Source organism: Dasypus novemcinctus, chromosome 6 (assembly GCF_030445035.2).
Source record: "Dasypus novemcinctus isolate mDasNov1 chromosome 6, mDasNov1.1.hap2, whole genome shotgun sequence".
Taxonomy (NCBI): domain Eukaryota; kingdom Metazoa; phylum Chordata; class Mammalia; order Cingulata; family Dasypodidae; genus Dasypus; species Dasypus novemcinctus.
In genome coordinates, this window is record NC_080678.1 from 114,270,578 (window position 1) to 114,293,366 (window position 22,789).

The 22,789-nt window shown below is 50.2% G+C and overlaps 1 protein-coding gene across 1 annotated transcript; it reads left to right on the forward strand.

Moving 5' to 3' along the window:
• Nucleotides 1-1,127: 1,127 nt before the first annotated feature.
• On the forward strand, nucleotides 1,128-22,510 carry LOC131278941 (FERM and PDZ domain-containing protein 2-like). Its single transcript, XM_058299574.1, is given in 11 exon segments — nucleotides 1,128-1,284; nucleotides 4,753-4,849; nucleotides 5,529-5,635; nucleotides 5,714-5,830; nucleotides 9,461-9,669; nucleotides 12,550-12,654; nucleotides 14,862-14,955; nucleotides 16,192-16,277; nucleotides 18,534-18,681; nucleotides 20,311-20,500; nucleotides 22,447-22,510. Coding segments are annotated over 11 exon segments (1,374 nt in total).
• The last annotated feature ends 279 nt before the right edge of the window (nucleotides 22,511-22,789 follow it).

Genomic DNA, 22,789 nt, shown 5'->3' on the forward strand with positions numbered 1-22,789 from the left:
CACTGGAGGGAAGAGACGTTTCTGTGTGAGGGGTTAATGCCCACAGAAGTCCTTGCAGTGTAGATGCTGCAGTGTGTTTGATGCACACAACTGCACACACATCCATGTGTACACGTACACACAAAAGTATATGCATATACACATGCATATATGTGCACACATGTGTGCATACATTCTCACACGTGCACCACACACACGCATTCACACACATGTTCATGTATATACACACATGCTCACACACACACTTGCACACTCTGAAAACTGGAGCTACCTAAGCGCCTTGTGCTCAAACATTCCTTCCTGCTCTGTCTCAGCAGGGAGCAGATGGTCGAACCATAATCATCGTTTTTCTTTTTAGAAGAACAAACTTGGCTTGGTGTGAAGTCTGGTTATTTTAAGGGTTCTATCAATCAAATCCCAATTTCTCCTTCATGTTAATCATGTGAAGAGTGAATCGCAAGAGTCCCCTGCATCTATCGTACTGAGTTGAGGAATTCACCGGGGTCATTGGTTAACCTTTAGGCATGGAGGGACAAAGGGCAAACGTGTCCAAGCTGGGAGACCTGACACATCTCGCAGGTATTTGTATTTGAAAAAATGGGAATCCCAGCTTAAATGTCATTGCCAGGGCAACCAATGGGCCCACTGAGCCGTGTAGCTATCAAGGATTATGTCCCAGAGGACAGAGCCTCATCTCAGGAGCCCAAGTGGTTTGAAACCTCATTTGTCACCCAGAGAAGTGTTTGCAAGGATGGTTTTGTAAAGGCGAGGAGCAGAAGGGGTGGCCGCAGTTCATTTCCATGCAGGCGTCCGCGGGGAGCTGAGGGATCCTCACTCCCATGAGGGCTTCGGGTAGCCCCGCGCGTCCAGTCCCGCAGCTCCTGGGGAGGACGGCCATGTGCCTCTGCCTTCTCTCCCTGAGATCTCTGTACTGGCACGTGCTAGTTAGGAGGACGGGCATTCTCGGGGCCAATCAGAAGAGTCCCATGAGCTAGTGGGAAGGGAAGGGGGAGCGGAGCGGGGCGTGAGTGGGCTGTCACTGTCCCCGCACAGCAGAAGCAGACCTCCCCCATGTGTGTTTGTTTGCTTTTCCCTCCCCCAATCCAGACCTCAGCAAGTCTGTGCAAATGGCCAGCGAGAATGCTGCCCCCCTGGGGGGGCCCATGCCTGCCAGTTGGATTCAGAGACTCTTGAGCTCAGGAAATGCGCTGTTTGCACGTGGGCTCGAAGATGCCGAGGGAGGCCGGCCCTGCACATCCCTGGACGCCTTCAACCTGGACAGTGGTGGGGAGGGAGTCAGAGGCAGGTGGGTTTGTGCCTCTGTTGCCTGGGTGCGGTCACCCCTCGGGCTGAAGTGTGGTTTGCTGGCCTGGCGGGGGAGCGGCCGTGGCAGGCCAAGCCGCTGCCCCCATAATAGGGTGGCTGGTCGGACTCACCGCCACCCCTGAAGGGAGCTCGGCATGGGCGCAGAGTGCCCTCGGGTCTCCCCTTCTCGGCAGCCATGCTTCCGCGGCCGCCCCTCCTCCCGGATGGCGCCACACAATGCCTGTGGGGCGGCACCCTTCTTCTTCTTTCTCCCTGCGCAGGTGCAGGGCGGAAAAATCCAGTCTGCCCTTTTCCCTCCCCCGACAGCAGCAACAGCCAGGCGTGGGCGGAAAAATCCAGTCTGCCCTCTTCCCTTCCCCCGACAGCCGCAACAGCCAGGTGTGGGCGGGAAACTCCAGTCTGCCCTCCACCCCAGCAACAGTAGCCACCAATCCCTAAACCCTGCCCCTTCCCCCAGCAACAGCGACGGCCAATCGCTAACCACCACCCCTCCCCCGTCCAGTACTGCCCACTGACCTTTCTCCGGCAACCAATCAGAACAGGGCGTGGCTTCGACCAATCAGCCTTCCCCAGCCCCTATAAAACTGTTTCCTCTCCCTCAATAAAGTTGGACTTGCGTGTTTACCTTGTCTCCGCGGTAGTTCTTTTGCCATGCGCCCTCCAGTCCTGAGAGCCCCCGACAAGGGCCTGGCCTCCCTTGTCCCCAGTTCGTCACCTGCTTCTCCGGGCGACCCCTTTGTCGCCGGCTTTGCTGGGCGACCCCGTCAGCCGAACCGCGCAACCCCTGTGAGACCGACCCCTCGTCTGCTGCCGGACCGACCCCTCGTCCCAAGTGGGACCAACCCCTCGTCCGCAGCCAGACCCCACCTCTACTGACCGAGCAAGCCGTCGCACCTGGGCCCCAAGCGCCCATGTGTTTGGCATGCTGGGGTGATCAGCACCTGAAGGAATTGTTTAAAGGGGGTCTGATGTCTAGGGAAGGTATAAATCACTGGGGTAGCCAACTGTCAACTCACTCTGCAGAGCTTTAGTGAAGGCTGGGAGTTGTTTTATGCTCAACACAAACAAGCACTGCATCCCATCACCCCTACTACCTTACCCCTATCTTTTGGTGAAAAAAGAACTAGGTGGTGCTATGCAATAGAAGAGGAAGAAACGAATGAGTTGCATTAAGTCTTTTTGGTCTTATCATGAGCTGGGTATGGTTCTAGTCACTTCTGTACACCACCTACTAATTGGACCCTAGGATCCCTGTGAATCTGCTTCTGTTGTATTAACCACTGCATGGAGGAGGAAACTGAGGGGTTGGGATTTGAACCCATGCAGTGAACTCCAGACCCTGTGTCCCAAATATTTGCACTATGCTATCTCACCTATCAGCGTACTACTTGTTATTGAATTTATACAAGAAAATAATGAGCTCATAAACACAACTTTACACTATAACATGATGATCTGTAATGTTAAAAAAGAGCCTAGAGCCCTACAAGTTATATAGGTAGTCTGGATTCACAGGCAGCAGGTGACCAATGAAGACGGCTCTCTGAACCATTTCTTCAGGAAAAGTTCTGCATCTGTTTTGGCAATAGGGCTTGGGTGATTCAGTTGACCCTCAATGCACAGATATCTTAAAGTTATTCTTGGAAAATTATGGCCTAAATTCTATAGGTGCAAATATGCATTGCTACTGGCTGCAAATGAAATCACTAATAATGAGACAAAACTGTTGGAGTCTCTAATGCTGAGTAACAAACTAGCCTCAAACAAGCGGCTTAAATGACAACCATTTAGTTACTCTGATCATGCTTTTGTGGCTCAGAAATTTGGGCAGGGCTTAACCAAATGGTTCTTCTGCTTCCTGTGGTATAGATGGAGGACTCTTGACACTGTGCAGGAGGCAGCTGGATTCTTCTGGAGTGTTCTACATGGCTGTCCTCACAAGCCTGGCTCCTTGGTGGGGATGGGGCTGGGGGTGAGCTCAGCTGGGAAGTAAGACCCTAGAGCTGTCCTTCCCAATGGACTCCTGATAGCCGGAGCTGATCTTCTCACCTGCCAGAGGACGGGGCCTGGGCGGCCTTCCCCAGGCCTCCATCTGAAATGCCAAGAGCATCTCCTCCCTTGCCTTACCTGGCCTTGTCTCATCTTGCCTCTCCTTGTCTTGTTGGGTTGCTTTCTGCAGCCCCTCCACTGGCCGGGGACAGCTTCAGAGCACCTGTTCAATCCAGAAGCCAAGGACTTCCACCCCTCTCTGTGGGCCGCCAGCTCTGAACGTGTGCACTGATACCGACCAGGCCGCAGGATCCATTTGGGGTAAAGGAAACCTTACTCCCGAGGCTTGCTTTAAATCCCTCACTGCCATTTCAGGCTGCTTCCCAAATAATGTCCATAATCTTTCTTTTTTTTTTTTTTTTAAATTATTTTCAAAGCGACTTAGAGTTGGGAAGTGCTCTCACAGTCAACGTCTGCCTTTGGCTTGGCAAGTGGCTCTGAGATGTGTTAGAGCTTTGGCTGAGAGAACCCCAGTGCTCTGGCCCCTGAAGGAGGAGGGGCGAGGGGGTAGGGGCATGAGTAGGAAAGCGTGGCATCCCTTAGGGCTGCGGCTCCTCCTGCAGACCCAAGGGGCTGGGGTTGGACTCTTCTCCACCAGGGTTCACCAGCAAACATGTGGAGTAGACAACCGTCCCTGTCTCCGACATCCTCCGGCAAGTTTCCAATGAAGGGCAAGGACAAAGACACTCCTTAAGGAGAAGAACTATTTATATGTAGGTTGGATCTGGCAGGCCACCGGGCACCTCTTAATCATGAACTGCCTCTGAGCATCCACCGTGGCACCTGGAGGAAGGAGAGGTGCAGAAAGCTCCGCTGTGAGGGAACCCCCTGGGCATTTCTCCATGTGCTCTGTCAGCACAGGCATGCCAACTCCCTGCCTCAGCCTGCCTGCCACTCCCCAAGGACTCCTCTGAGGGGGAAGTGCTCCAGGGTGCCCTGGCTGGCTGCTGGCTGGTGTCACCCCCGATTAGTAGAAGTGAAGGAGGGAAGGCTTTGCTGTCCATCCTGAGCTCCCCATTTGATTTTCACTGGCAGACAGGCACCTCTCTGCTCACCTTCTGTGGTTGGTCCAAGTCCAATGCAGAAAACAAAAGCTATAGTAAGTCAGGAAACCACCCTTTCCAGGCCAGCACCCCTGGAGAGCCCACCCTGCTCCAACCTCTGCTCTTAGACCCCGAAGTCCCTCACACTGATCCAGTAAGGCTAGCCAGAACTGTGTGTTCAATGATCTGTTCCCAGCACTGTCAGGAGACTAAATTTAAACTCAGTTTGCTCTCAGAGTTTGTTTTCACTTTGTCAAGTACCATTCTCTCTTTTTGTATTAGGTCCCAAATAATTTTGGGGAAAGCACATGTATTGCTTTGATTCCATCTCTAGGCTCACAAAACAACAGGACAAAGAGCTTTCCAGCAGAACTGGATCAGGAAATCATTTGCATGACACTGAAGCATGACCCATGCTGTGGCTTTGGTAAGCAGCTCCCGGCTGCCCTTGGGTGAGGTTCCATCTGTACACCTGGGCAGGGCGGGCACTTGTCCCTTTTGACTTTCTATTCTACCTTCCTGTCCTTCCTCTCCCAGTTTGCCTTCTTCAGGGGTCACTTCTGCTTTTCCTCCCTTTCAGTTTCCCCCAAGATCAATGAGATTTTAAGGTTAAAGTTTGCCTTTCAGCCTCCATAAGCCTTTGGGTGCATATCTTGAGAATCTAAGTGCAAGATTGGCAAAGGCTTTCTTTCCCCCTAATGCCTTTTAACAGCCTTTCTATAGTATAGTTAGCTTCTTAGGGATAGAGAAGAATAACCAATCTTCTCATCTCTTGTTACCACCTTTGAAGATCTTTAAAACCACACAAAAAATGAGAAACTGAGACAAGGTGCTGGGTTGAAAAATCAACTCTTTCTAGTTTCTGATGAGCTCCTGGAGCAGAATTGAGCACACCTGGGTGAGTCGCCTTCCTAGCTTTGGCTGTGCTTGCCCTCATGGTTGCTTATCTAGTTTTCTCCATGTGTTGGGGCAGAGGAAAAAGAGCTTCTTGAGAATTAGACACGTGTGTGCAAATATCAGCTATGGCACTTACTGGCTGATGACCCAACATCTCCGAGCTACCAAATTATTACATATCCTCTTAACAAGAAACACTGTCTTGGATTATAGTTTTGTCATGAATGAAGGAGAAGATGTGAGCACAGTGAACTCTGGAATCTTCATCTCTTCTATTATACCTGGTGAACTAGCAGAAAGAGCTGGAAAGATGAAACCAGGTATATCTGCTTCGTACACAGCCAGGGATGCTGCTTTAAGGAACTGCCCTTTCTTATTGAGATGCCTTCTTCTTCCAGGAGGGCAGATAGTGGCCTTGAATCACATCGGCCTGGAGGGCTTCGCATTCAACATAGCTGTTAGAATGGTCCAGAACTCTCCGGGCAACCTAGAATTAATGGTTTCTCAGCCGAAAGGTACATCTGAGCCAGGTTAGGGAGGCAGAAGGGCCACCTCGATGTCTAGGAACACATGATCGCCATGGGCACTGGGTCTCTGTGTCCCTGGGGGGTCTTCTGCATTGCTGTCCTTGCAGTAGTTAGTGGCTTGCAAAGAAGCAATGCAGGGGGCACAAATCAATACACTTGGCTTCTGCCTTGGCTTGTTCTGTTGAAAGGGTATGGTGTACCCAGTTCACAGCTGGGCCCACCCATTGGTTGTTTTCTTTTCCTGCCCACTTTTCCATGCATGTCAGGGAGGACATCCTTATTGTACCTGAAGTCCTTTTTGGAAGTGGCTGCACCAGGATGTCTTCCTAGGAGGGGCTTAGGCAGGGCAAAGAGGCCTGGGAAGCTGTTCTGAAGTTGAATTCACATAGCATGCAGGCTCTTCTTTTTTGGTGCCCCTGTTACAGATCAGCCAGACATTTTATAGATCAACCAAAAGAGTGAATTTTTTAAAAAGATGCTTTTATTCATCCTTTAGATAAGAATGAGAAAGCAACAATTGTTTGTAATGAATAATAATATTATTATGTTTATTTGGGGCAGTTTTTCAGGGATTGATGGAGATAATGGGGGAGGTTAATGCCCCCACCCCCAATTGCCTGGGACCACCACTGCTATTTGGTTGAACAGTTCTAGAATTTAAGTGCAGGCTGCCTGCAAATTCAGGCACATGGATTTCTCCCTCCCACTCCAGGGATGTGGCATTGCACAAATTCCTCTTATGTGCAGGAAAGCCTCATGTCACATCATCCACCCTTGTCTAGAGTCCACACACAGGCACCCCATTTTGCCTTGCCCCCCGGGAACCATGCATGTTCTTGTGCTCTCACAGACATGCAGCCCCCTGATGGCATTCCCAGGTGTCTGGCTGTCGTGGCCTGGAAGCCATGGGAGGGTGTCAGGAGGCTGTCCTGGGTCCCAGCAGTGGCCTCTCACCCAGGGGCCTGAGCCTGCCCTGGGACTTCTGCAAACACCAACCTTCCTTTTATGGTCTCTGTTAGGTTTCCCAACATGATTACTGTTCTTCCCGCAATATTGTCTCCCTCCCAGTATTTCCCATGAAAGTGGGACCGAGAGGCGCAGCCAAATGATCCAATTTGTTGTCAGGAAATAGAATGCAGCTGATGTTTCTCAATTCAGAGTAGTTCAAGGATGGCCTGTTGTGGTGGGGGTTGTCAAAAACCAGTACCCAAAGTCTGTGATCCTCAAGCCACTAGTTTCAGAAGAATTTTGGACAATGGGTTCCCCACGATGGCTAGGAATTACATGTCTTTTCTCTGGGGGACCTCAGCCACCTGTTGGCATCCTTCCTTCATCAGAGTTTGAGTTCCTTCCACAGCCATGACCTGCATTCCCGTAGCCACAGGAAGGCATTTCCACGGTGATGCTGGCTGGATCTATGGGCACAGATGGACCACCAGGACATTTTTTGCTGTTGGGGCAGCCAGTCTTGTGGGAAGTCAGGGCCAGACTGATAACATTCCTATCAGGAGCAGCCACCAAGGTCTATGGTAAAGTGAGTTTTAATCACCTGCAAAAGGTCTCCTAGCTTGTCTTACTTTTAGTCAGGGCACCAATTGCAAAGTTGGCTTTTCAACCCATCACAAGTCCCCCACAGTCTCTTGGGAGGTTGTGGAAGAAAAGGCCCAGTGCTTACCATATTGCTAGGGACAAGGACAAGAGGACATTTGAAGGAAATGGCCAGGAATACAGCATTAGACAATGGTGGCCCCACAGCTCCTTACTGAATACCTTTAGATTGGAATAACTCCTAATCAAATCCATTCAACGTGTGAGCGTGGGCACATCTCTCAGGGCTAATGAGTCTGTTTTGAATATAGTAAATCTACTTGTGTGTTTGTATGTCCCACTCTAAAGAAATCTACTATTCCTTCTTCCCACATACATATATTGAGCACCTAATATTAACAGTGAATACATTTATTGAGGCTCTACAATGGACTAAGCACTCTATCATCTATCTACCCATCCATCCATCCATCTATCATCTATATATCTATCATCTATCAATATCCCTATCTCTCTCTGTCATTCATCTATACATCCATTTATCATTCTATCATCCATCCATCCATATGTACATATATTTATTATCTATCTATCCATCCCTCATCTATGTATCCATTTATCATTCTACCTATCCATTCACCCTTTCATTTATCATTCTATTATCTACCTATCATCCATCCATACACCCACTTATCATTCTACCATATATACATACATAATTCTATCATCTATTATCTATCCATCCATCATCTGTATATCTATCATCTTTCTATATCCCTCTCTCTCATCCATCTGTACATCCATCCATCCATCCATCCATACTTCCATCCATCCACACATACATACCTTTATCATTCTATCTATCTATGTATCTATCTATGTATCTATCTATCTATCTATGTATCTATCTATGTATCTATGTATCTATCTATCTATCTATCTATCTATCTATCTATCTATCTATCTATCTACCTATCTATCTATCTATCTATCTATCATCTATCTACCGTCTCCCTAATCCTTACCAAAACCCTACCAGGTAGTTGCTATATTACTTCTATTTAGTGTAAGGAAATTGAGGTCACCATTCTTAAATGCCTTGCTCAAGGATTCACTTTTTAATTCATGACTTCATGTTCTTTCCTCTGTTCTTTGCCAGGTCAAGGGTTAGATGTGGGGTACACAGGGATCAGTCACCCAGGCTGTATCCTAGTTTGGTTATTACCAAGTACCCCAGAAAGAGCCCTACAGGTTGGAGATGCTGCTGAGTGCTCAAGATCCAGAGAGGCTGGATTTAAGAGCACTGCCACGTACTGCCTGCGGGGACTTAGGCCAGTGACTTAATCCTTTTGGCTTTGTTTTCTCAAGTTTGAATTGGGATAACACCTTCCTCATGGGACTATGAGAAGATGGGAAGGCATATAGATCTAGGATTTGTACCTGGCAGGAGCTTAATAAGGAGGAGTTGATGTTCTCTCCTCTGATCTGGTGTTTTCATAGTCGGGTTACTTAAGCGTCATTTAGGTTTTGAAATCACATTTCATATCTTCCTTCCCTCTTTTCTTAAAGCACCATCCTTCCCTAGATGCTAAGCTTACATCCTTCCCTGGAGCTCTGAAAGTCCCTCTGTCACTGGAAGAAAGTGCTGTGCTCCACGTAGAGCTGCCCACGTTTCCCAGCTGCTGACTTCTTCTTGGCTTGTTGTTTTTTTTTTTAAGATTTATTTATTTATTTAATTCCCCCCCTCCCCCGGTTGTCTGTTCTCTGTGTCTATTTGCTGCCATCTTGTTTCTTTGTCCGCTTCTGTTGTCATCAGCAGCACGGGAAGTGTGGGTGGCGCCATTCCTCAGCAGGCTGCACTTTCTTTCGCACTGGGCGGCTTTCCTTACGGGGCGCACTCCTTGCGCATGGGGCTCCCCTACACAGGGACTCCTTATGCGCATCAGCACTGCGCATCGGCCAGCTCCACACAGGTCAAGGAGGCCCAGGGTTTGAACCGCGGACCTCCCATGTGGTAGACGGATGCCCTAACCCTGGGCTAAGTCCATTTCCCTTGGCTTGTTTTTATAGGTGTCTGTGAGCACACCCCAAACAAGGAAATGAATAGCGGCACAGCCAATGCTGGGATCTTCATCATGGACAGCCTGGGTGACGGGAATCAGGGATGTTTTCTTTCACACACACAAGATCAGGAGAGAAATATTGAAGAAGTAGAAAAGGCTCAGGCTCAGAGCTCAGTGCCCAGACCGGTGCCTCCACTTTCCCCTCTGCCAGTAAAGGTACTCCTTTCCTCTGCTCACTTCCTAGAATTTGGAGGAGAGAGAACAGGTGGTGGGGCCTAACAGCACTGCCTTTGAAGTCCTCCTTTTCTCTTTATTTGCCATGTCAGGTGGATAGGAGTTTAATGTCTCAGTTTTCTAATCTGTAGAATGGAAATAAATTTCTGCCTTGCTTGGTTTTGAGAAGAGTATAAAGGGGAGTAAGCTCTTAGTCAGTACCTGGGCCACAGGGCACAGTGTTTGAGCCTTCAGTACCCATAGTTGCTCATTATAATTATTCCTGGCAATGACAACATGAAGAGATTGATTTCTGCAAAGGGCAATGAATAGACAATCAGGCAGCTCCTATTCTTGGCCTCTGATTCATCCCGAAGCTGGAAACTCAAGGGCTTTGCTCTGCGCAGCCCCCATCAGGGAGGAAGATCCTAAAGCCCATCTTTGGTGTACCAGTCATCTGTGTGCCTCCATCCTGCCTCCGCCGTCCTCTAGCAGTGTCACTTCAGATGCTGGGTGGGGTAGTCTCCCTGTGTTCTACCAGACCCCTCTCCGGCCTCTGCCTACTGCTTTGGACCCTGTGAAGCTGGTGTTTTTGGACTATCAGCAGCCTGCCTTGCCCTCTGTTTTCTGGTAGCCCCCGCTCAGGGGAAGATCCAACAGAAGCCTGGAGGTTGAGGAAGAGTGAGGACAGCTTTTCACTCTACCTCTGCATGACCACCACGAGCTGGCTGTGTTCCTTTGAATACCACAGTGCCCATCAGGCAGTCTTCGCCATGTAACTCCTCTCTCTAGGTTCCATCAACTGCTCCCCCTTTTGGCCCTTCAGGCCTAGGGGTAGTAAAGGCTCCCATTATTTCTAGCTGCACAGCACCTAACCTGTTCCTTATCAGTTTCTCTAAATGCTGCCAATGCCTTTGAAAACAGGCCTTTCACTAAACTCTCTTCCATGACCCAAGTTGAGCCTATGCACCTTCTAGCTCTTTCTGGGACCCTGATGGAAACAGGCAAGTCATTCCACTTCTCAGAGCCTCATGCTCCACTTTTGCTATCATTATCTGCTATGATGGAGGGCTTCATGAAAATCCCTGCCTCTTTGGCCATGGAGCTCACCCAGACAGGGCCTCCTATGAAGAACCGGATGCAGGGGGTCTGCAAGAGAAGACGGGCAGCTGATGTGCACTGAGCGCTTAACTATGTGCCAGGCAGCATCCTAAATACTTTCAGGTACCATCTCATGGAGTCTTTAAGGCAACCCTAGAAGATAGTTACAATTAAAAACTCTTTTAAGAGATGCGGTACCTAAGGCACAGAGAGAAGGAGGAGCACACCCAATGGCCCACGGAGGGTATGCACCCACACTGGGATTCAAATCAAAGGAGTCTGACTCCACAGGCAAAAGCTTAACCACCGGGCCACACATCAGAGGCTCCCTTGGCCAGAAGCGGGGCTTCAGACTGGTGTTCTCCGAGCCTGGTTTTCTCTGGACCCTGCTTTCTGGCAGGATGCTGAGGGTCACCACAGCCATGACTCTCATGACCCAGCCTGGAGAACGGCCAGGGCCCAGGATCCCTGGGCCACCGGGCAGCTTCACTGCCAGGAAGCTCCTGGGGCACGTTGGGTGTCAACTCTCAGAGGCTGTTTCACTCTTTGATTTTTAAAATTGAGACCAAATACCATGGGGTGTGTGCGTGGGGTGGTCTGGGAAGGCTAGGGTTTTGTCTGTGACTATACCAGTCTCTTTGGAAAGTCTTCTTTTTGATAGATCATTATTCCATTTACTCCAGCTTGTTTATTTTCTGTGTCCAGGTTACATTTTCCAATGTAGCAACTAGGACACAGCCTAGGAGAGGGGACAGAATGGACAAGAGCCTGGAGTGCCCTTGGGCCCAGCTGCTGGACGTGGGCTGTGTGGCCAGTGGGACATCCACAGCAGCCTGGGCGTTCCCTCCTAGCCCTGTGTGACTCTGGCTTGGTTTCCCGCTGTTGCTTGCTGAGACCCCCCCAGTTCTGTGAGTGCTCCTATCGCCTGAATGTGGGTTCACCTTTTGGTTCTTCCACTGCCTGGCTACGTGTTCTTACATTTCTGAGCCTCCAGATGATAACATGCACTTTATCTCATGCACTTTATCACAACTGCATTTAGCATCACAACTTTTTGGGGTTAATTGGGAATCTGTTTGTTAAAAGTCTGTCCCACAGTAAATGGTAAGTTCAATAAGGGCAGGAATCATGTCTCACTTATCACTGCCATATTCCCAGCGACTTGCACAATGCCTGGCACATAATTAGTGCTCAATAAATGTTGTTGAATGATTGGATGAATGAGAGAACAGATCTAACATGGTTATTGTCATAGCACCAAGCAAAATGCTTGGTACAGAATAGAAAATTTTTCTCTTCTCACCTTCCCTGGAGCAGCCATCCATCCTAGCCATGATTGCTAGGAATTAGTGAAGCTCTTCCTGAAGTTTCCTTCCACCTGAGAAGCTTTTGTCTGTCTGGTATCTGGTATGCCATTGCTTGTCCGTGTATCCTGTGTGAAGTTACCAGGATGTCTCTGGAACACGTCAGTTTAACATAGAAGCTCACATCATGAGTGGAGACTTGAGGGAACCCACCTTTATTGAGCCCCTGCTGTGTGCTGCACGTCATTCACAGCCACACTAAGTTAGGAGGGAGCTCTCTCGTTCCATTTTTGTGGACTGTGAAAAACTGAGTCTGAAGAGACCAAAATACCATCCCAGGCCATACAGGGAGGAGCTAATAAAGCTGGAAATGAAGCTCTTGTTCTTTCTGTCAGCAGCTGGGAGCTAAGTGGTGCCATTGCTTATAGATGGGGTGAGTGCCTTCATGTTTTCTTTTTATTCTTTTGGTTTGGTGCAGAGTGCTGGTTCTTCTCATCCACTATCCCCTTCAGAAACCAATGCTGGTGAAATCTACTTTGTGGAACTGGTGAAAGAAGATGGGACTCTTGGATTCAGTGTGACTGTAAGAGTTGTTAGGAGAGCATGGAAAGCCAATGTTGAAATGATGGCCATTTGGCGGGCATCCATGCATATGGCAACCTTTGATAATGTACTCATGGTGCACAAGCATGTACACCACCACTAGGGAGGTGGATGAACTAAGAAATCAGCAGGAGCCTGCAGTGGAGGATGGAGGTCAAAGGCAAACTGGGAGATGCAGGTCACCCTTGGTTTGCAGGTGCTAAGGAGCACCAGCAAGCAGAGGAGGAAATATGAGTGGAATTGAGGGATGTATCCTGACTTTGAGGTTAAGGTGGTTGGCAAGGAGAAGGCAAGGATGGTATGACTGCAGGGGCAAAAGCCAAAGGTGAGTGGGGTCATCCACAATCATCCAGAACAGGACCAGGGTGGAGTCTTGGTTCCCCCCCAGCTACAAGGGCCAGCTACAAGTCACATTGGTGAGGCCTTGGCCAGGACTGGCACTTTGTTTTTGGTTTCTGGGCTTTATCTGGCAGACCCTTGAGGAGAGTTTGGGGCATGGTAGCCACAAAGGGTGGTGGGAACTCAGAGGTAGGAAGCTTTTGCCCTTGTTACAGACATTGGAATGGGTCTGGATTCCAGGAACTTTGTTGTTAGATTTAATTACTGATTGGAAACAGGATAGAATTTTCCGTCAGGAAGGGAATGCTATGGCTAGTGAAAATTTCCAAAAGAAGCCCAAGAGCTAGGTGAATGGAGGACATTCTTTGCTTTCCTACCAGATAATGCTGTGTGCCTAGAGCAAGGATACCTGAATTGTTGGATCATCATCCAGCCATAAATTTGATGTCAGTGGAAGATTTTACATGTGCATATAAGAAACCAAGAAATAATGTGCATGTGTCCACATTGAGTGAATGGACTGGTAAAGAGTATAGACAATTTATCCTTGCCTTTGGGTAGCAGTCCTATCAGACACCAAAACATGGTTATTTCTCCTTTGAGAAACTTGCTAAATTTTGGTATAGTCACAATTAATAAATATGCTGATAAGAGGTAGGCTACTTCCTTTGGCTAGCAAAACACTTTCAATTTCTTTGGGGAAATTTAATTTCAAAAATAATTATTGAAATGTCACATTCTAATCCAAATGACCATTAAACAAATGGAAAACCACAGAAATACAAATTAAATTAGAATAAAGCTTCCAACCTTATTTCTACCAGATTGGCAAAATTTTGCTGGTGGGATGCAGAGAGCAGGTATTCTCATACAAAGCCAGTGGAAAAGTGAATAATTATTTTAACATTCACATTGGGATGCAATCTAGAACATCTGTTACAATTAACAGTGAACGTATTTATTAATATGTATCAATAAAATTGGTTTTAAAAAGTGAGAACAGCTTTCCACCCAGAAATACTACTCCTGGGAATCTATTTCATGGAAATAAGAGTCCTAGTAAGTAGTGCTGTATGTGAGAGAGGAGGAGGTGGAGGAGAAGGAGAAGGAAGAGGAGATGGAGGAGGAGGAGGTAAGAGGAGGAGGAGAAGGAGGGGGAGGGGGAGGAGAAGGAGAAGGAAGAGGAGATGGAGGAGGAGGAGGAAGAGGAGGAGGAAGTGGAGGAGGTGGAGGGGGAGGAGGAGGAGATGGAGAAGAAGAAGGAGAAAGAAATTCTTTGAGAATAGTATGATTCCATTGTAAATATCTTTATATGTGTGTTTACCTGCATAAAGTAAATTGGAAAGAAAAAGATAGAATTAGGTCTTTATCTGCTAAACTCTAGAGAAATGGTCACCATCTCCTGTCAAGTAAAAAAAAATGAGCTGCAGCATGCTATGTAGAGATTAACTCTATTTTTGTACATACAAACTATCCACCAACATGAGAGGGGCCAGGCTCCAGCCGCCAGGCAGTAGCCACAGTCAGCCACATTGGTTTCTACCCACGGAGAGATGTGCTGTGCATCAGATGCAATTCCAATTCCCGAGAGCCTTCCCTGCACCCAGCTTGGGTTCTGGGGATACGGCAAAGCTCCTGCACGTGGAATGCATTCTTGAGAGCTCCTACCCTTCTTGCTCCATGGGTGCTGTAGTCTAAACTAACAGGAAAACATATGACAGTGTCCAAAGGCGGTAAGGTACTGGGATAGAGTGGTAGGCGGGTGGGGCTGCCTTCATCAGGGAGCTCGGGCAGGGCCTCCCCCAGGGCAGCCGGCAGGGTGGTGAGCTGCGAGATTCAGCTTTCCAGGGTGGCACGACCACGCGTGTGCTCTATGGAGGCATCTAGGTGAAGTCCATCATTCCTGGAGGGCCCACCGCCAGGGAAGGGTGGATCCTGCAGGGTAAGAGATGGCGCTTAGTGCGGAATTTGCATCCTGCAGCCAACAGCCTCAGCAGGCAGACTTTAGACCCTGGCCTCGCCCACTTCCGCTCTGTGAAACCTCGTGCCAGCAGAGTGCCCCTCCTGGTTTTGGTTCCATCACCTGCAAAGGAAGTAAGTTAACCTGCCCTGCCCAAGATAGGTCTACTGTGGGCATTGGATGCTCTATATCGGCAAGTGATGTAAAGCAAGCTATGTGCTTCCCTTGCATTGTGACTCACTTTCATAGCTGAGGAGGATCTTGCCAGCTTTTTCTCGGCCCTATCTCGTGGCCCATGGCTCTAAAGGAAGGGGCTAATTTTCTCTTATTCTCCAAAACTGTCAGAATTGAGTCAGAAAGGGCACTTAGAATCTTCCTTATCTTCATGTCCCCTAGAATTCCAGTGTCCTCCATCTCAATGGCAACTCCCTAAACTTTTTTGAAATAAAGCACATCCTGGAGCTATAAAAATTACCCCTGAGAGGCTTGACAAAACCATTTCTCAGGGAAATGGGGGCGAGGATGAGGGTGAGCCCATCTGTTTTAACCATTTTGTGAGCCAGTGATGGAAAGATTTTTCTATCGCTGACTGATTACATGCTTTGTTTTTTTGGTTGTTGTTGTTTTTTTTGTTTTTTAAAGATTTATTTATTTAATTTCCCCCCTTCCCCTGGTTGTCTGTTCTTGGTGTCTATTTGCTGCATCTTGTTTCTTTGTCCACTTCTGTTGTCGTCAGTGGCACGGGAAGTGTGGGCGGCGCCATTCCTGGGCAGGCTGCTCTTTCTTTTCGCGCTGGGCAGCTTTCCTCACGGGTGCACTCCTTGCGCGTGGGGCTCCCCCACGCTGGGGACACCCTTGTGTGGCACGACACTCCTTGCGGGCATCAGCGCTGCGCATGGCCAGCTCCACACGGGTCAAGGAGGCCCGGGTTTGAACCGCGGACCTCCCATATGGTAGACGGACGCCCTAACCACTGGGCCAAAGTCCGTTTCCCTACATGCTTTGGAAGGATGGACTGAAAGGAGCTGCCCGGCGTTCAGAGTGGGGTGCAGCTCCTGGCCAAGGCAGGGATCCCCTGATTCTGCAGGGACACCGCGTAGCTCTGCCTTCCCCTCCCCTCCTTGAGGTCCTGGGCAGGGTGCTGGGGCAGGGGTGTGGAAGAAGAGGCCTTCCTGCCAAAGCGCTGGGATGTGAGGGCAACATCTGTCCCTCCCCCAGGTGACCGGCTCCTCTAGGTGGATGGAACGAGCATGTGCGGCCTCACCCACAGGCAGGCTGTCCCGGGCCTCAAGGGTTCAGGGCAGGTAAGGGCGCCTTGTCCGGAGGCTTTCCTTCCTTCCAGAGCTTTCCTGGATGGCATCAGGAACTGCAGGGGCCTCTGGGTGGGAGGGAGGGAGGCAGGAAAGAAAACAAAATTTCTTCTCCTTCTCTCTTTTTTTCTTTTTTGTTCTTCCACTTATCACGGTTTTTCTATGGGGATGTGAAACCAGGAGGAAACAGACAGCTATTTCCAAGCAGAAAATCTCAGCCCCTACAAATAGCCTTGAAAAAGTTCCTTGTTGCTTGCCTAGATTCCAGGACCAGACAGCAGGATGGAACGGGTGGGGTGCGATGGCTTCTCCAGCTTGTCTCTGGGTGCTGCTTGCTCATGCTCTCGTCCCCAGTCCTCTGCCCTCCTCGCCTTCGCACATGGTGAAAGCCCCTGCCCAGAGGATGCCCATCTCCATCCCCTTGTATTTTTGCCCACCAGGGCCTTTGAGTCACAATGAGGTGGGAATTCAGGACACCCAGGGCAGGAGACTCACACAGCGGTCCTCCTGATTCCTCCTGACTCCAGGCAGGGTACAGGCACAACCTAGAAGAGACTTTATTGTGTTGGGTCCTCTGCCTAAAGGTGGGCTCTGTAACCACCCAGTGTCCAAGCCTCAGAGCCGGCATTGCCTTCTCCATCACTGGGAAGGCAGCAGAGACTGAAGGTCCACCAGGGCCCCTTCCAGCCAACTGCAGGGCATGGTTCTGGTCCCTTTGGCTTCCTCTCCCAAAGCAGGCTGCTGATTTATGGTGAAGTTACTTACCCTGGCAACTTAGTCTGACATATCTTGAGAAGCGATTTATTAGGACCCTCTGTTCTTACGAGAAGAAGAAATGATGACATGGCTAGCACCAGGAGGGCCATCACCTTCCATCTCCCCCCTCCCTGCTACCGTCACTTGGCTAACAGCGTCAGCCTTCACGTCAGGTGTTATTTCCTTGAGTAAGCTCTCCCTAACCTCTCCAGCCTGGAGTAATTGCCCTTGCCCTCTGCTCCCAAGCATCCTGCTCTCTGCATTTCAGTTCAAATTATGACTGTTTACTTCCCTGTTTTCCCTGGTGAAAGGAAGCCCTTCATTCTTGTTCTTTATCCCCCAGACCTTCAGCTGGTTTCTAAGACCTACAGGTTCTGCTTCTGAAGCAGCTTCCCAGTGCATCCGCCTCCTGCCCTCTCCCACTGCCAGGGCCCACCTGGGTGAGCAGAGCACTTGGCCTGTGCTTGTGTTCATTTCTTAATTTATTTATCCCTCTACCTCACCGAGTGCATGTTTACTGAGCACCTACTAAGTGCTGGGCACTGTGCTCAAGGAACAACCCTGTAGAACTTTGCTACCTGGTTGACTCAGTGGGGGTGACAACAGGTAAGAGCTGTCACCCTGGGATCACAGGCTTGCGCTGGATGATGACTGCAGGAGATGATGGTGGCAGGGCCATGTCCCCAGGATAGAAGTTGGCATTTCTAAAAGGCTGCCAGGAGGGGCCCAGCTACTCGTCCATGAACCCCAACTGGGTATAGACCATATGGGGGAGAGGGGTAGGGAATCAAACCAGAAGGAAATCAGGCCTCTGAAGGCCGGACTGGAAAAGGCCTGGAGGGAGTGCCATGCTGGGGGATTGGATTGGGGCAGTGGGAAACATTGGAGACTTTGAATCAAGTGTGTAGCACGACTGATTTTTGTTTTAGGCCAGTCCACTGGTGACATGAGGGGGTGGGGATGAGGGAGGCAAAGGCAGGACCCAGGAAGCCAAGTTCGCTGGCTCTTGCCCAGTCCAGCTGGGCATTGGCATTGGGGGAGGAAATGGGGAAAGGGGAAGCACTGGGGGGGCTGCTTCTGATGTACGACCTGCAAGCCTGAGAAACCAGGTGACTATTTGGAGGGCAGAAGGGGGAGAGCCAGATGACTCCAAGTGCAGCCCCTGGGAGCCTCACTGCATAGGGGTCCACATGCTGAGAGCCACTGCAAAGGGAGGAGGCAAAGCAAAGAGGGGGAAGGAGGAGAGGGGATGGGTTTGGCCTTGAATATGGAAACAGAGGGACACGTTTTACTCCCACATATACTTACTTGTCCAACAGGGAGCTAGAAAGATGGGTCTGGATCCCACCAAATAGATTGGAGATTTTGATTTGAGATTCAAGTGAAGTAGCTTAATGCAAGCATCAGGAAATTAAGAAGCATTTGCAGGGTGAAGGGAGGGCCTCCCAGTTGCCATATGAAGTGTGAATTGAGTTTGCTCACCCTTCCTTGTAGATTGCAAGGCTGGTCTTAGAGAGCAGAGGCCTCAGGATGGCTCAGCAGAGTCCTTCTGCCAATGACAGGATGGGAGATGTACGTTCAGCTGTTTCCTTGGTAACAACCTTGCCTGGCAGGCCCACGAGCTGTGTCTCAGTGACAGATGGTGAGAGGAGAGTGAACTGAGTGTTACTATTGTCCTGTCATCGGGTGCTGCTTTTGAAATATCAACTCAAAGGGGAAAGGCAGGGAGGCTTCCTCTCTGTTCTCAGAAGAAGAGGGCCAGGGGAGATGATGCAGCTGGCTTTCTAATGGGGTTGGGAGGCAAGCTAGTCATATATAGTTCTGCAAAACAAAAGTATTGTCCCTACATGATTACCAGACCTAATCCTGCCCTTCAGCCTTCCTAAGACTTTTGGGCCAGAGCATTTGCACGAAGGTATTTAAGGATGACATTCCAACCAGGGCATTTGTAGCCAAGGACCTGAGGACTGGCCGGGCAAGGTGAGAGGGGAAGATGCTCGGGAATTCTATCCTTATTCTTGTCATCGTTTTCAACAGCAAACCCACCATCAGCTCAGAGTGGCATAATTACATGCCTTCTGAGGGGTAATCTCTCTGTACACCCCTCCTGATTTTGTTTCCCGCTAAGAAAGTGCCTATTGCCTTACAATACCGTAATGTGGTACTTAGCCATTTTCCAGTCCCGTGGTAGAGGCTTTCAGTCCTGCGACAGGACCTGCACGTTGGACAGAAGGGGAGGTGATCAGGGGGGCATGGTTGGCTGTGACTGAGGGTAGCACTCGGTGGTGAAACAAGGAGGCTTCTTCTTTCATTGTTCCTCTGCTCACCCCAACTCTGTCTTGGAGAAACTGAGTATGAACTGAACTGAGGATCCCAGCTGAGGGGATGGGAAAGTTGGCCGCACAGCACACCTCCACCTGGACTGCTTCCAACGCTCTCTTTCTGGCCCCAGTCACACTCCTTGGCCGTGCTCTGCCCCTCTATGTGTTGAGCACCGAGCAGGATGGGAAGGGCAGTGTGTGGGGGGGAGTAGCTAGGTTTCAGATGCTATGCTCATCTTTGGTAGCATTGGCCCACACAGGCCACACAGCTAAACAAAATGACCATGAAAAATATTGTCCGTAGAGTTGATGATAATAGTCAGCATGGTCTAATTAGGCAAAAATTGAATTTCAAGCATACTAAAAATTGATGCAACAGGAATATATGTGGTGCAAATTCTACCAAGGGCCAGTATGTTGTACATGGGCACAAAACATATGTCAAACTGTAAACGTTGTTGACTATAAATGTACTCTCCAGTTAAGACAGCTACTTGTTACCTGCAGCAGTTAAGCACTTGAAGTATGGCCAACTCAAATTAATAAAACAAATATTGGATTTTGAAGCCTCGTATGCAAGAAAAAATGTAAAACATCTCAATAATTGTGTCACTTTGATGACCCTTTGAAATGGTACTATTTTGGAATATCCAATTAAATCATATGATCAATATTTATTTTATGTTTCCCTTCACTCTTTTAAAAAGGTGGCTATTAGAAAGCTTTGAACTTCCAATTGTGGCTTACATTTGTAGCCCACATTTTATTTTTATTGAACAGCCCTGACCTGTACCGTGTGTAATGGACTCAGATATTAAAAACGAGGAAAATGAAGTCTTCCTATGTGAACTAGAAATCATCCATCTCCTTGATAATTTGCATTTTGAGGCCGGATCCCAATCCGTGCCATCGACTGAAGGATTTTGTTTGCTTGACTTCCTACCACGCAGGTTGTACGTTCGAGATCAAACTGAAAAAGAATTCCAGTGGTTTGGGACTCAGCTGCGAGCCGATGGAAAGTGAAAGCTGTGGTGTCCCCTGGAACAGTCTCCTGAGGGTGGAGAGGCTCTTCCCGGGGCAGCCCGCCGAGGAGAACGGGGCGCTCTCCGCCGGCGACGTCACGCTGGCCGTGTACGGAAGGTCCCCAAGGCCTTGCCTCCCAGCCCCCGGGGGACCCCACGGCGGCACTGTCGTCAGGCCGCTCCATCCCACCCCCGGGGGACACCCTGGGCTCCCCAGTATCACGCGTGGAGCCGCATCTCCCCTCACACAAAGACGGCAGTTGGTGGAACAGCCTCCCGTTTCATTTTCCATCTTGGTTTTTAAAAATCTGCCCTTGAGCAGGCCCTGCTGCTGCCGAAGGTCGTGGAAACAGATGAGAAACCCCTGGCTTCCGTGCTGGCTCGAGGCCTCCTCACACTCTGGAAGGTTCTGGGAGCTGAGTAAGGGCACTGAAAGGACTAGAGCGATGGCCTCGCTGCCCTCGTCCTGATTCCTCCACCAAATTTACAGCATTTGGTGTGTAGTGTTACATTGATTTCCTGTCAGCGAAAAATGGGGAGGGCAAGAAGTGGCCACTTCTCATACTGAGAGTTCAAAATATCAGGGAAATATGGTGTCAGCCAGAGTCCCGGACAAGGGCAGGTCATTTGAGGGGAGCTGGAGAAAGGAGTGGGCAACGGTTTGGGAAGCTCAAGGCAGAGCTCAGTAGCCTGGGCTGGTGACGGTGGGGTGCGGTCACCCAGCCCTAAGCCTGCCAGGGAGTGACCCAACCCTAGGGACAGAGAGAGCTGGCTCAGGCCTGTCCATTGTGGTGGGGAGCCAGCCCCTGTGCCCCTGTGTCTCTTGCCGCCCGTGTGCCCCGGGCTGACGCTTTAAGCCCAGAGCCGTTCTCTGAGCGCCACTGCAGGTGACACAGGGCGACAGCTCTTGAGGTCTTGGAGTTCATGGTGGGGGTGCCAGGGACAGACAAGGAAACAACAGTGACCGCAGGCAATAAGTCCATGAGAGAAAACAACAGAGAAACCTAATGCGGTGTTTGCACCAGGGCACAGGGAGTTGGGGTGGGGAGGGGTGTTCCGTGGGCGTCCTGTGCAGCTAAGGGGGATCTGAGGGTCTCGGGGAGGACTTTGCTTCTAAGGGCACGTTTGACAAGGTCTGGAGGCACTTTCGCCTGTCACAGCTGGGGCGTGAGTGCGCATGTGCGCAGGTGGATGCGCATGTGCGCGCAGGTGGATGCCACGTGCTCCCGGCATTGGTGGGTGGAGGCGGGCATGGCCCCGTGTCCCAGTGTGTACGGGCCAGGTCTGCTCAGCAGGGAGTGCGCTGGCCCCAAATGTCCTGCGCCAAGGCCAAGAAATCCTGGGCTGGAGAGGAAATAGGGCCCATGGAGGGAGAATATCAGATCGTCTCAGGAGGGGAAACGTGCCCGGGGCCCTGAGAGGTTCCGCCTGGTGGGGGTTAGGATGTGGGTGCACAGGGGGCAAGGGCCGGGGGCTGAAGGCAGAGGCCACGGCAGGTGGGAACGGGCTTCAGGGGCTGAGCCCACGTGGAGGGCAGGCTGGTGGTTGCAGAGGGGGCTTGGTTTTAGCTACGTTTTGGCAAGATCACCCTCGAGCGAGGTGGAACGTGGGGCGTGGGGTTGACCCTGGAGAGGCAGGAGTGCAGAGGAGGCTCTTGCAGTGTGGCAGGGAAGAGACCGCAAGGGCCTGTGGCCCCTGAGATGGAGGTGAGCTGGGGGGCCAGGGGTCGAGATGGGACGGTCACGTGTTTGAGTCTGTTTCACCCTCTCTGAAGAAAAAGCACCAGTAGCTGCAGGTCCTGGCACAAATAGGAATGGCCCATTTCCACACAGGGCCCATTGCGGGAACCCCGGGCTGCAGCATCTGCCCCTTGCATTTTGAAAAGTTTACACTCTGCAGGGTTCTCTGGAGCCGGGAAACAGATCAAGATGGGCAGAGGGGGGAGAGGAAACAGGCGCCAGGGAGAGCGTGGGGAGAGTGGGGGAGAGGAGGGAGCTTGTGCCCACCTGGTGGCCACAGATGTGCCCAGCCCTGGATTTCACCGCACACTTTGGTTTCCCCTAGGAGGTGCTCCATCTACTTTGAGGAGCCCCGCAGGAGGCTGGGACTGGCCAGGGATGGCAGGTAAGACACAAAACACTCTGCCCTCTTCACCTGCTCGGGCTCAGGTATTAGGTTTCCTGCGTGGTGGGTCCTGAGAAGCTCGTCCTTGCTTGTAGGCCTCCTTCTCGCACTAGGGTAGGAAATCAGCTGGTCCCCATGCTCAGTTAGTCTGTGCTTTAGTTTCCTAGCTGCTAAAACAAATCCCCTAAGATAGGTTGGTTTAAATAATGGAACTTTATTGGCTAATGGTTTCAGAGCTAGATGGTGAGCGTCCTCCCAGGACCAGTATCTTCTGACTGGCCGG